The following is a 13,892-nucleotide window of genomic DNA, read 5'->3' on the forward strand; positions in this document are numbered from 1 at the left end:
TATCTCACCTAGGCAGCTTGAAGCTGTCTGTCTTCTTCCGGCCATTTGTGCTATGGCCCTGATATGGTTCTTATGATTGATAATTGTGGCCTTTGACTTGATTTATACTTTGTCGCTGTTGATTTCATTTACCGATTAAGCAGCGTCCTCCTCCCTACTAGTATGACCTGATCGTCCGTCACAATGGCTTTGCTCTTCCGCTTTCTACAGGCGTTCGCCTTGCTGCTCCTTGCCAGCGCAGTTGTCGCTGAACACACCTCTAATTGGGCGGTACTTGTATCTACCTCTCGCTTCTGGTTCAACTACCGCCACCTCGCCAATGTCCTATCACTATACCGAACCGTCAAACGGCTCGGAATTCCCGATTCACAGATCATCCTCATGCTCCCCGATGACATGGCTTGCAATCCCCGAAACGCTTTCCCCGGCACCGTTTACAGTAACGCAGACCGCGCCGTCGACCTATACGGTGACAATATCGAAGTGGACTACAGGGGGTACGAAGTGACCGTGGAGAACTTCATCCGACTCTTGACCGACCGCCTCGACGAAGATGTGCCGCGCAGCAAACGCCTGGGATCTGACGCCGGCAGCAATGTGTTAGTATACATGACCGGACATGGAGGCGACCAGTTCCTAAAGTTCCAGGACGCCGAAGAGATAGGCGCGTGGGATCTTGCAGACGCGTTTGGACAGATGTGGGAGAAGAAGCGCTATCATGAGCTGCTGTTCATGATCGACACTTGCCAGGCCAATACGATGTACACCCATTTTTACTCGCCTAACATCGTGGCGACAGGCTCCAGCGAGATCGACCAATCTTCCTATTCCCACCATGCGGACAACGACGTCGGCGTCGCTGTCATTGATCGCTGGACATACTATGTTCTCGAATTCCTCGAGACACAAGTGACAAGTGTCACTTCTAAACTCAACCTGGGAGATCTGTTCGATTCCTATGATGAGTCGAAGATCCACTCTCAGCCAGGTGTCCGGTGGGATTTGTTCCCTGGAGGCGAGCAAGAAGGCCGTCTGCGGACTGTGGTTGACTTCTTCGGCAATGTGCAGAATGTGGAAGTCGAGAATGCAAACGCCACAGAGCCTGGCTCCCTCAAGGAAGATTTGGCTGAGATTGCGCGACTTGTGGAGAAGTGGCAAAATCGTGACGAGGAATATTCAGCCATGCTAGCTGATTCCGCTACAAATGTCACTGAAGACCTGCATTCATCGTCTCTACATCTGAAGCTGAAGAGCACTGTTGGGCCAACCAAAATGGCGGAAGACAGCAGCTGGGGCAAGCGGCTAGTTGGCATCTCTGTCGTCGGTGCATGCACCGCTATCTGGGTGGCTGGATCGTTTCTCGGCCGCTCGTCTGTTTAATATTATGCAAAAAAGCATCTGGTTTTCTTTCCTTTGGCTGCAATCTTGAGTTTTCTTCCCTGACTCACGGATTCATGGTTATAATGTCTTCCTTGGAATAGTTTTGGGGAATATAGCATATTCATGGCGAAAGGCGTTACCTCCGCGATTATTGAATTTGAAGATATCCTCTGATGAGAAACAACCATGCCTTTCAGACACTTAACCAAAGTAATAATCCTAGTAAAGATGCAACCAATATATCGCAAAGTTTTCGATACATGTCACTCCGGGCAGTGATGTTGTTCGAATCTGATTACACGGCTTCATTCCTTGGTCATTTTGAGAATATAAAGTGTACAAGAAGTTGACGAACCCACACCCGGCCAATATGAAAATTTCCAGACTTGGGTTTCCGAATGTATTCTCACATCACTCGCTCTAACGTACGATGACTCACTCTCCATAGAGCAGAGCAATTTGAAAATAATTGCGGAGCGAAGCGAAGCAATTACAAATCAGAAGGTCGTACGTACGTGTCACGTGGTCAAGTTTTCTCCTAGGGGGAGAAATAATAGCGTTTTAATGCAGCGTCAGGTGACCAGGTAAGGTCACGTGGCCAAGTTTCTCCTAGGGGAGCTGAATTATGACTTATGACAAAAGCAGGGGAGTTGATCTAGCCGAGGGGTTGCTGTGAAGCCGGTGGGCTTTGCGCAGCATTAGAAGTTAGAATTAGCCGCTTTGCTCTGCAACGACTATCTCGTAGGCCGGCGAGATCACTCGAAGTGGTATGGCGGTAACGTGACGGTAGCAATTTTCGCGTGTCGGTAGCATTTCTCTATTAGAGGAGCGACGGACTGGCACGTCATACTTAACCAGCTCTTTCCACAACACAACACTCAACCCAACTCATCTGTCACAACACTCAACCCAACTCATCTGTCACAACACTCAACCCAACTCATCTGTCAGTACACGCAATCATCATGAATCCACGGCGTGAGGGTCAAAGCAGCGATGAATCGGCGACATCGGAAGCCCTGTCCATCGCGCAGAACGCCAGAATTTCTCAACAGTTCTTAGCAACAAACCTCGGACTCCTGACGGATTCGGCAATTCTCCAACGAACTCTTAGCTTGAATTCTGTCATTTCGACGACCTCTTCCTTCAGCATCCGTTTTCAGAATGCACGTTCTCGCCCCGACTTACAAACCCTCAACCAAATCGGAGCTGGCTTGCAGGGAGCTGTATTTGAGCAGGTCGGCAAGCCTCTAGTACTAAAGAAGGAATTTCCTGGAAACGAAGACCTGCCATCGAACCTCGGTCATGAGTATAGGATCCACTGTACTGTTTCGGCTACATTCGAGTATTACCATTCCCTCAACAGCGAAGTCCACGTTCCAAAACCTTACAACTTTATCTTCAAAGAAGAGAATAATGCTTTCTGGGATGAGATCTTACCAAAAATCCCTCAGGCCTATTGTATACGTGGAGACCTTATGATGATGGAACGGATTCTTCCGTTACCGAAAGTCGTGCGAAGGGCCTTAATCTCCCAGTTTTATACTCCTCAATACCTCAATAATACTAGGATTGAGGCTATCCTCAATCACCCTGGAAATAAGCACTGCCTTGCCCGTGTCTATCTTGGTAAGGCAAATGGTACCATTGATCAGGAGACTCCGCTACGAAATTTCCCTCTGTACCTTGAGCCGATGGAGCAGATTGGCATCGAGACTCTCCCGCTTGCAAATGCGATGGGGAAAGCCTATGCAACCCTACATTGGGCCGCCGCCATCAACGGTGATGATGTGGAGTTTGTTCTTGGAACGTCAGCCATAGCTCCCGAGGGAAGATACCATGAACCGGACTTTCAGCACCGCGCCGTTCAGTTATATCTCTTGGATTTCGGACAATGTGAGACGGTAGACCTCACCCAGGACCCCGATATTGTCTATCAAGCTTTCAAGGGAGCTATGGTGACAGGGGACAATCAGCGTTTCATCCCGCATTACTTGAAGAGCCCGGAACTGTTCGCAATATTCCGAAAAGGATACACTGAAGCGGGCAATAGAATTCTATTAGATAAGCGGTTGGAAGACAAGTTCAACATGGAGGACTTCATGCAGCAGTATGAGGAGTATGCTGAGGACTTCCTGTACTAGCTTCGTTGCAATGACTGGGGAGCTGATAGCTAAACTTGCTTTACCAGAATGAGGAGAATATCTTTATCAAAAATACATTTAAGGATGTGAGGTGCCAGATTGATCTTGAAGAAGAAAGAGTACATTCAACTAAATAACGAAGATGAAGACGCAAGTTGCAAGGTGCGAAGCAGCCTGTTGATATAGCCATAGTCGTCGTTGCTTAAGCTAGTGAAATTCTTACACATTAACTACGTAGCTAGTTGGCTTAATAAATTGCTGTTTATTGAACGTATTGCGGAGCGGTATCCCAGGCTGAGCTGGGAACACAGGAATTAAGCACATCTCGCATGATCACATAGTTCACATTAATTCGCAGGCATTTGGGAGCCTGAAATGACTCAGTCGATCTCCTTCCAGCCTATGGCAATGGCGTGTGCAAGAAGTCATCATCGCTGTCGTCTTCCACGGGCACATCCTCCACCGGCTTGAACTGGATCATTATGTCCAACATGATCGCCTTTCGGTCGCTGCCGATGACCGGCACCCAGTTACACTCTCTTATCGAATCGCTTCCCGGAGCGTGCATCATCGGAAGGATCTGGCCGGTTTTCATGTCTTCGAAGTCGAAGGACATCAGACACTGTGTGTAACGGTAATGATGTACTTGTCTCACAAAGGGGCCTGAGACAATTCTCATATGGTCATCAAGCCTGTACTTGCGGAGGCAGCAGGAACGAACCCCAGTCGATACCTGCAAGCAGGTCTTCCACGTATCATAATCGACAAAGTCCACAATCCTGTCGTACAGCTCCAGCGGGAGAATGCCTGCTAATTTGGATGCTGCGCGGCGGCTCGAGGCAACTTCGAAGAAGTTGACAAGTGCCGCGAGCCCAGGGAAATGGCGTTGTAGTCTTCGGATTGTCCCCTTGCAGTCTGAGTTCACCGTGCGTTTACCATCCCGATTCTGAGCCTCCATTCCAGGCTTCAGCTCTGGTCGCTGGCGCGGATGTGTGCTCGCGCAAGCATCTACACGCAGAGGCGAGAGCTTGACAGCTTTGCTGGCTTTGGCGAATGGCCCCACCTCACCATCAAAGGAGACTTCTGCAAATGCCACTTCAAAGAGGGATAAGATGACAATCTGGAAGTTGGTGTGTCCGCGCTCGACACCCCAGGCAACGGCCTTTGAGATGGAATCACCGTCAACCACCAGTGCAAGACTGACAAGCACGTCCTCCACCCAGTAGATCGTCTCCATGGGCGATGCCCCTGGAGGCTCGCCTGGTCGATGAGCTGGGGAGCCGAACTCCAGTAACGGAGCGCTATCGCCAACCCACTCTTCGTCAACCCATCCAGGTAATCTGTGTAAGTGGCTCGACTTGCAGGTCCATCTCTGGCATGTTCGAGGGTTACACTCCTGAACGGGGAAAGAATGGAATTTGGTCTGGCCAGACGCAATTGACACGAGAGCAAAAGTCAACTCGCGAAAAGGGAAGGAGCTCGGGCTCCACTCCTTTCCAAACGTAATAATCTGCGTCTCGTATTGACTGATAGTATCGGCTAGAACTTGTGTGACAAACGCCTTCGGTGCCTCCGCGATGTCGGTCCTCGGGGATACAATGCGGAAGTCATATTTGATGTCCCATGTTGGCTCGGGATACTCTAAAGCCGGTGAGGCCATGTGCTCTTCGGGACAGATTTCAGGCGAGATGGTGGACTCGTACCGATAGATGCTGCCTACAATGGCACGAAGCCATAGGTCGTCCTGACGCGGGACATTCCCCAGCTTCCAATGTATGGTGTGGTTCATAGTGAGGACTTCATGATCGAGGTTGATGATGTAGATGTACTCGGCCCAGTTATTCAGCTCTGGGAAGTCGGAAGGAAGCGACTCAAACTCCTCAAACTGCGAATAGTCGGGTTTGACGCCGTCACGGATCTCATAGACATCTCTATCGAGAACACTTTCCTTGGCCGCATACTGGGCTCGCATCGACTCAAGCCATCCTGCAGGCATTAGTATAGTGTAAAGCAAGATCTTTATTCGCGCCGTACTGTTGTATTTCTCAGGGTCCGTTGGGATGCTCGCGACTATCTTAGCGCCGAGACCCTCAAAGTAACTGTCGAAACGATGCCAGCGAATGTAGTAACGCCCGCGAAAGCGTACTATCTCAAGACCTCGTGTGCCCATTGCTGTAGCTGGAAATTTGATTCTTAGCTCTCGTTGACAGAAACAAAAAGAGCTATAGTTACCAAGTGGGTGGAGACGGTGGGATAATCACTGTGGGTCACGACGGGAAGACCCTCAGGGCTTGACCCACGGGGTTGACAGGATCATCAAACAAGACAAACACAAGCATGTGACTGGGTTTAGCGAGGTTGGTTCATTGATTGATCTTTACAAGCTTCAATGTTGGAACTCTAGTTCCAAGTACATATGCATTAAGTAGTCTCAAGCGCTTGATGGGTGTATCAGAGGAAGCAGGTCTCCATCATTTCATCTTCCGCATAACTATCAACATCAGATGGTCTGTACCTTCTTCAATGTCTCCTTTACCGTCTCCCGATGGTGGTTCCTGAAAAGGGCTGTGTGGTATGTTATGCCTGGCTAGTTCTTTGCCATCACTGACCATGTCAAAGGGAGTCTTTTAGGTCTCATTATCGTCATCTGTCGCTTCTTTTCTTGGTATGAGAGATATTTCCGTGGTAAAAGCCGCTGTTGCATGTCAAATCGTGGTCAACACATGAACAACATGATCTTCTGAATCATCTTTGGCTTTGGCTTCGAAGAGCCTCGCCGATAATGACCGATATCTCGAGCGGAGTTAAAAAGACGCTCCATACCTGCTTCTGTGGCTGTAATTGACATGATATCTCGTGCAAGGCTCGCAGGTACTGAGAAGTTACTGCTAACCGTCATCTCGATATTCAATCATACATCATGTCTTTAACAGACACAACGTTGAGTGGCCGTTCAATTGGCAACAATTTGACAACCGCCGGCGAAGTTAGAAAGTCCTTGATCAACTCAAGGAATGTATATCGACTACATTGACAAGGCAGCCTCTGGCTCAATACACGCCTTCTCCGTTTCGACATGCTACTAGGAGAAGTGCAAGCACTGGAACAGGGGTTTAATATCGATAATTGATCTGACCACCGAGAGATCCTCCGTTCCTAGAGAGACGGTAGGAAACATGATTCGAACAAAGGATTTTCGCGTGAGACTCAATTTAAGAGTATAGAAAAATCTAGCGTAAAGCACCCAATTTGCAAGCATCGCGCAATAAGATGAACCAACATATTCTGTGAAAATACTCATATTAAATTCAAGGAGTTGAGGAGTAAGACATTTAAATAGTGAAATATTCCGATAATAAAAGAATGGGAGCAAATATCGTCGAGGTGATGAAGAGGTATGGAATCCCGGCACGTGCCTCCGACGCGTCGCGCTTGTCCACTTCCCCGGCGCTATGAGAGACTCTTTGCTGCAAGGGCTTCACCCCAAATAACCACCTCACATTTCTGGGCTTATTCTTACGAGTTCTCTTTCTTCATGAGCTGTCGCATGAGCATATGATAATCCCAAGCTGGCCATGTATCTCCCACGGCAGCTCATCTCACACCTCTACCTACAACTCCTCCGATCTCACCACCCGCTTTCTCCACCCGTCCTGATTCTCGTGGCATTAGAGCCAGACGCGCTATGTGCCTGTCGAATTCTCACTTCTTTGTTGAAACGCGACTATATCCCCCATAAAATCCAACCAGTTGCAGGATATGGCGACCTTGCGCGTGCGGGGGAGGAGATGGTCCGCCCAATGCAGACTACCAATGGGGGCAGCGGAGGAGTTGTGGTATGCCTCGGGGTAGGGGGACTAGTAGATCTGGCCGAGATACTTGCGTTGAGCAATCCTGAGGACGAGGTGGAAGATATGGGAGGCGTGGAAATCTGGGTATTCGACGCGCGACGGCCGTGGAACCTGGGAAACGTGTTTGGTGGACAAACGGGGATAGGCCAGCACATGACTGAAATTGATGTCAATTCGCGACTGCGAGGACGCGGGGTTGACAAAGGGTGCATAACTTCCGCTTACACGTCGAAGAATGGTGGCATTATCGTGTATGACGACGGAGACATCGAGGAAGAGCTTCGCAACGAACGAGAGGCATACTACGCGTTACTAGAAATGCCAGAGGTTGACGAAGACGACGATGATGCGAGTGACGACGGATCTGAAGACGAAACGCAAACAGGGTCAAAAAAGCGCAAATCCTGGTCAGGTCGCGAAGACGATGAAGATTCAGAAGGCGATGAGCCGCCTCACCAACGGAGGAGAAGCAATTCAGTAGGTTTTAACATTTTTATGATCCGACAATGGACTAATGCGTGATATAGGGCTCCTTTATTGACTCGTCTCCCACTCGCCGCAAAAAGACTGGAATCAATTCTTCGAACTCGTCACGATCTGTGACACCGACAACTGACTCGCCATCACCAGCTGAGGCAAAACAACCCTCGGCGCGGTCATTAAAGAAACGTCTAATTAATCTCAAGCGAAGACACGACTCCGTTCTACAAGCCTACTATTCGTCTGGAACTTCATACTCCGAACCGATTTCATCCCTGATCTACTCTCTGGCATCTGAGCTTGGACGAGATGACAATGACCTGTTGTGGCTTGCTATTGTCGGTGTCTCCAGTCTAGAACTCAGCGGTCGGACAATGACCGGAGTGGGTATTTCAAACACATCAGAATCAGGAGGCTCAGCAGGCTGGGGTGGCCAACGTGGTGAACACATCCGTCAAATACTTCGCGATGAGGTGCACCGTTTGAACCCGCCTGATCCTTTAGAATTCAACCGTGACATTCGAGGAGAGATCAACGGTGTCATTCCAACAACCGCTAGATCACCCACCGATACGTCGATTCGTCTTTCTCCTGAACCGCGATTCCTTCTTGTCAGGCACTGGTCACTATACGAGAGTATGCTGCACAGTCCCTATCTTGCGCCAAGGCTGCATGTATGGACTGAGAATGGCCGCAAACGACTGCACAAACTTCTGGCCAAGATGGGAATTAGTCTGACCCAGTGTCACCAATACTATACCCACATGGACATGGAATTGAAGCGTGTACTACGATCACGGCTGCTCAAGTACGCCCCTATGTATGGCTTAGACGGACTCGTACCATCAGCGGGATCTACCAGTGCGAGTGCCCGTGAGGGCTGGGGATTTGTGCGTTGCTGGGGCTGGAAGGCTTGCCTCTCTGCCACAGACGTAGGTGTTATTGTGGGTGCGATGCTGGAAGTTGGGCCACATGAGACTTTGGCTTCCTGGGACGCCAAACGTCTTCCACGAGTGCGTGATGATGCAGAGAACAGTGGAATCACAGGCGCATCTGACTTGGCCAGTCTGCTGCCTCGGTTCTGGAGTGCCTATGATGCGCTTTCATTAACATCCGAATCACCCACGATTCTTCTAGAGTCTCTGCCCCTCGCCCAACACCTACACCGTGCTATCCTTCGCACCGGTACCTCCCTGCTCTCTAAACATCAAATCCGTCACCTTCGAGCATTCCGCATTGCTGTGGTTAAGGATGGACCCGACGTCAAACTCTTCACCAACCCTGGGGCCTTGACGAAATTGGCCCTGTGGATCGCCGAGGCCATTCGAGTCCAAGAAAAAGAGCGGGGGGACTCAATCAAGATCGGTCGCAAGAGGGCAGCGGGAACTCCTCTCGTCCTTGCTGGTCTCGACGAAGATCGCGATCTCTATGTCGTCGTTGGTACTGGTGGCGGCGGCGGCGTTGTTGACTTCGCTGCCATGTCCAAGCGCCAAGAGGAACGCAAGAAGAAGAAGGAAGATAAGGAGAAGAAACAGAAAGAGCGATCAGAGCGCCGGTCCAAGCGAGCAACAGAGCGTGCCGAGCGAGAAGACGAGACTGGTGCCGAAGACTCAGATTCAGAGGAATCTGAGTCTTCATCGGAATCGGAGTCCGAGGACGAGGAAGATCCGCGTGGAAAGAAGCATCTTCTCCGCAACCGGTTTGGCATTGCCTTCCAGGAGGTAGTCCAGGAGACGAACGCCCGTGTACGAATCGACAGCTTCGAGCATTGTGTTGTCGAGGTCCAGAAGGATGACCTTGGCGGCTTCCTCGAAGCATTGAGTTTCCGCAGTGTGGTAGGCTAAATACCCTCTACGATCAATCACGCAGTCTACGACCTGTCATCTTTGTTTACTTTCTTCGATGCATGGGGTGGGAGGGATATATGGGAGGGGATACTGGACTTTGAAACCGGCTACATGCATAATGACCGTTGCATGGGTTTCGCTTGCGAGCATTCAAACGCCCTTCATTCTTGCATCTGTTTCCAATGGCGTTTATGGTGTTTCTTGTTCCGTGAGGAAAACATGTCTGATTCTATCTAGTCCATAGTTGCATCGAATCTATGTATTTTCGACCTTCCGAGAGCTGATTATTGGATGCTTCTCATATAGAATAATCGAGTTATTGCAATACTTGGAATAATACATACAATTTGCTGGTGTCAGGTTCGTAATAATAGCGTATCATCTGACACCGTTCGCAAAGTAGGAGCACATCAATCTCATTCCGAGACATCACATCATCGTGGTTCTTTCACAGAGCTGTTCTTTTACCCCCACCAGAAGTTCACGCTAATCCCAGCCCTCAGCCCACGCACATAGTGCCACCACCCAACAGGAATGTAGAGACACTCGCCTTCCTTAAGAACAGTCTCCACATAATCGGCGTCCATGAACCCAGGCCACATCTCCTCCCATTTCTCATATTCAACAGGGGAAGTCTCGATAGCCGCCAGGTCCACCTTGGAAGTGTTGGACATGTCAACCGATCTACGAGTGGTTGGCAGAGCCCCGGATACAGGATCTGGCTCTGCCGTCTCATCAATAGACGTGACCCATTCTTGGCCCCGTGGGTGGATCTGAGAGTCAGGCGTGTGTGGCGAGTACAGCCGGATGTACTTGGTGCCCACGACCTGCGCGAGGATATTGTGGTGGGGGTCGTGGTGGAGAGGGGAGATCGTCCACACCGGTCCGATCCAGGTGTTGATAATTGGGTCGCTGGGGACACCCAGAAGCGAGCCTGCATCTGAGTTGTGTTCGTCTATGACATGCTCCTTTGGTGCTGTGTCCAACTGGGGGCCATGCGAGGTTTCAGGAACCTGTGCTTGAACTTTAGCCTCACACTCTCGCTGTTTCTTCTCATACACTGGTGTTCCCGGATCTGGACCTGGTGGAGTGATATAGCAGTAGTCTGGTACACTGATGTCGTTACGCAAGGCGGGGATTTGAGTAAGTAGATCGTGTTGTGCCATGTATGCTGTCTCCCCATCGAGGTTAGTGACCTGGGGCTGGTTTTCCGGCGCCTCAGCCGGAGCTAATTTTCCTTGCCATATGTACTTGTCCACAAACTCTTTGAATGGCATGATCTTCTGTCCCCAGTCCTCGTCGGTATACGACCTTCCCACCTCAACGGGGACCAATCGGCGACCCCCAAACGTGCGGTCCCACCAGTAGTTGCGCGAAGACCATGGACGCGTCGAAATGGCTGGCCAGTGTTCAATTGCATCTTGTATCACCAGTGGGGTGCGGATGTTTTGAATGTGATGTTCGATGGAATCGAATGAGGGCGCCGATATACGCGGGATCGGATGGTCCAGATGGGGTTCACGGATCGCATTTGGAGGGAAGAGAGGCGGCGAGAATTTTCTGCGTTTCGCAATTGGATACTCCGGACCATCAGTTTCGTCGTATTCGAATTTATGGGATTCCGTAGCTGCCTGCAGCGTGGACAATAGGGATTCGACCAGCTTCTCGCGGAGGGGGGCTCCAGACATGATCAGGACGTTATCCAGGATCGCCACGACATCTGATAGCCATGGCGTGTCGGGGGAGAGCTTCGGCTCAGTTGCATTCTTTATGTCTTGAATGAGTTGTGAGACAATTAGGTGCTGGTTTTCAATGGAGATCAGGCCGCATTTTGTGATGATGATGACGCAGGCCTTGACGATAGACGCGTCCGTGTAGAGTCGATGCCAGCAGATGTGCACATCCTTGAATGGAAAGGAGTGCAGTTTTGAGTTGGCGAGCTCAAATGCTTTCTCAGTGTCGTTGAAGAGAAGATCTTGAAGTTCAGGGTTGTCGCATTGGAGAATTGGGTCGTCAGAGCTCGGCTTGGCGATAACGGACAACGCGTCACTGAGGACTGATAAAAGGGCCATGACTGAGGGGGAGGTGCAGGAGAAAGCGAGAACGGAAGGAAAGAAAGAGGTGAGCTAGAAATTATCCCCAATGTCCTCCCTAAGTGTCCCCAAGGTATGGTGTTGTGGTGGATTCGAGTTCCTCCTACCGCGTTCAAAATATATCCCAGACCCTCATTTGGGCAGTCAAATGGAGAAAGAAATGAATACCCTATTTTTTCTATGTCATTTAATACATTAGAGCTAGGAGGTTGCCTAGATAGGATGAAACTAAACCCAGGCATATGAGAGCTTAGATTGCAGAGGGATGTTGAAGGTATATTGATTTTATTATATAGTACACTTTGTTCAAGATCAAGGGAGTTTTCTAATATACACGCTTTATTCGAGAAGCTCCATCACCAGTTTAGGAATTCGAGACACCCCTTCGCCTCTTTTGGCACTGACCGGAACAACACACACTTTCTCCTTCCAAGCGCGTTCATGACCCGAGGGGTGCTCAATCGAGCCATTCTGAACACCAGACAAGTACTCCTGCAGAGCTCGGAATTGGTCTTGTGTGTTTTCCAGGTCTGCCTTGGTTGCCACGACAAACCAAGGCTTCAAATGCAGAGGTGTCATCACCAGCGGAGGCAGCGAGCCGTCGGGGTTGGTATTCAAGATGGGGGCGGGCTCTCGGTCAAGTATCTGTCGCCGATGGCCACCATCCTCAGTTTCATTGAATGGATTCCATTCAATGATGTCGTCTTCCTCAGATTCGGGATCTGCATCGCGCATTCGCTCGTACTCTCCAAGTTCGCGCCACAGTTTCTGGAGTTCCTCTACAGGATCGCCGTTGCTGAGATCAACCACAAAGGCAAGAATCCCAGCTCGGTCGATGTGCCGAAGGAACCCCAGCCCAAGTCCTCGGTCGAGATGGGCGCCTTCCACCAGACCCGGAATGTCCGCAATAGTGAAGTGTGTGCGACGGACCTTCGACTCAACAAGAGGACGACCCTTCATGTCGTCGGTGATCACAGTACCAATACTGGGGGAAAGTGTCGTGAACTCCCAGTTTCCAATGCGAGTCCGACTGTTGGTCAACGAGCGAAGGAGCGTACTCTTGCCGGCGTTTGGTTTCCCAACCAATCCGACATCTGCAAGGAGCTTGAGCTCAAAGTCGAGTTCCAACATCATTCCACCTTCACCTCGACTTGCGAACTTTGGTCGTCCCATTACGCGTGTGGAGAAGTGCGGATTGCCCAGCCCGCCAATACCACCGGCAGCCAGAAGCATGGGTTTATCCATAGGTTTTGAAAGATCCAGCCAAATCGGTGCCTTGGGTTCCATGGCTGCAATATTCTGTCGTCGCGGGTATGATTTCGGAAATTGGACCATAAGAAAATCAGACGGCTTTGCGGCGGGGTGTAGTACCCAGCGATCGTGCTGGATAGGGTTGAACTCGTCCTCTTCTGTTTCTTCAAACCCTTCACCTTCGCCTTCATCTTCACCTTCAATTTCAGAATCACTAGGAGCCCGCCACACCTTTTTCTCCTCTTTAGCAATATAGGCCGCTTCTTCTGCGGCCTTGATGCGCGCCCACTCCACCTCGACCGGATCATAACGGCTCACCTCCCGCACCACGGTGCCGACAGGCACCTGAAGGAGGACGTCATCGCCTCGTTTTCCACCCTTACTTTTACCCTGTCCGTTTCGTCCCCTGCTAGCTCTGATAATGCCTCTGCGGGCCAGCTTGTGAAGACTAGTCAAGCCCTCGACAGTCTGGATGTAGATACCGCCTCCGCTGCCACCGTCGCCGCCGTTCGGAGGTCCCTCTTCGACGTATTTCTCGCGCAGGTAGGCGACACAGCCATGTCCACCAGATCCAGCATGTATTTTCACCCGGCATTTGTCTTGGAAAATGAACCGCGAATAATCCTCCGGAGAAGGATCCAGATGCGACAGGTCTGGTTTTACCTCGTCAGATACGGCATTTTGGCTAGGCTGAGGTGGTGTTTCGGGGTCGGCCTTGGTGCTCTGAAATCGGTTCCGTGCGACGCAAGGTTTTTGAAGGTCTCGTAGGAATAATCGGCTGCAACGGGCTTGTCTTGGAAGGAATGGTCGTATGGGAAGGGAAAAATAGACTCGTGCATGCGCCAT

General features: G+C 50.4%; 6 protein-coding genes across 6 annotated transcripts; 3 read left to right on the forward strand and 3 right to left on the reverse strand.

The window, feature by feature from the left end:
• Positions 1–183: 183 nt before the first annotated feature.
• N7518_005955 (GPI-anchored transamidase) lies at positions 184–1,380 on the forward strand (the record flags this gene model as incomplete). Its single annotated transcript, XM_057186882.1, has 1 exon — positions 184–1,380. One exon carries the CDS (start codon positions 184–186, stop codon positions 1,378–1,380), a length of 1,197 nt encoding a protein of 398 aa, XP_057038585.1.
• Positions 1,381–2,345: 965 nt separating this feature from the next.
• Positions 2,346–3,524, forward strand: N7518_005956 (uncharacterized protein; the record flags this gene model as incomplete). Its single annotated transcript, XM_057186883.1, has 1 exon — positions 2,346–3,524. One exon carries the CDS (start codon positions 2,346–2,348, stop codon positions 3,522–3,524), a length of 1,179 nt encoding a protein of 392 aa, XP_057038586.1.
• Positions 3,525–3,924: 400 nt separating this feature from the next.
• Positions 3,925–5,694, reverse strand: N7518_005957 (uncharacterized protein; the record flags this gene model as incomplete). Its single annotated transcript, XM_057186884.1, has 2 exons — positions 3,925–5,510; positions 5,559–5,694. The coding sequence occupies 2 exons, from the start codon at positions 5,692–5,694 to the stop codon at positions 3,925–3,927; spliced, it is 1,722 nt and encodes a 573-aa protein (XP_057038587.1).
• A 1,405-nt stretch (positions 5,695–7,099) lies between these two features.
• Positions 7,100–9,699, forward strand: N7518_005958 (cell division control 45 family protein; the record flags this gene model as incomplete). The annotated part of the gene is made up of 2 exons (XM_057186885.1): positions 7,100–7,852; positions 7,903–9,699. 2 exons carry the CDS (start codon positions 7,100–7,102, stop codon positions 9,697–9,699), a joined length of 2,550 nt encoding a protein of 849 aa, XP_057038588.1.
• Positions 9,700–10,166: 467 nt separating this feature from the next.
• Positions 10,167–11,774, reverse strand: N7518_005959 (putative JmjC domain protein; the record flags this gene model as incomplete). The annotated part of the gene is made up of 1 exon (XM_057186886.1): positions 10,167–11,774. The coding sequence occupies one exon, from the start codon at positions 11,772–11,774 to the stop codon at positions 10,167–10,169; it is 1,608 nt and encodes a 535-aa protein (XP_057038589.1).
• Positions 11,775–12,134: 360 nt separating this feature from the next.
• On the reverse strand, positions 12,135–13,892 carry N7518_005960 (GTP-binding protein Obg; the record flags this gene model as incomplete). Its single annotated transcript, XM_057186887.1, has 1 exon — positions 12,135–13,892. The coding sequence occupies one exon, from the start codon at positions 13,890–13,892 to the stop codon at positions 12,135–12,137; it is 1,758 nt and encodes a 585-aa protein (XP_057038590.1).

Source organism: Penicillium psychrosexuale, assembly GCF_028828465.1.
Source record: "Penicillium psychrosexuale strain IBT 29551 chromosome Unknown utg000004l, whole genome shotgun sequence".
NCBI lineage: Eukaryota > Fungi > Ascomycota > Eurotiomycetes > Eurotiales > Aspergillaceae > Penicillium > Penicillium psychrosexuale.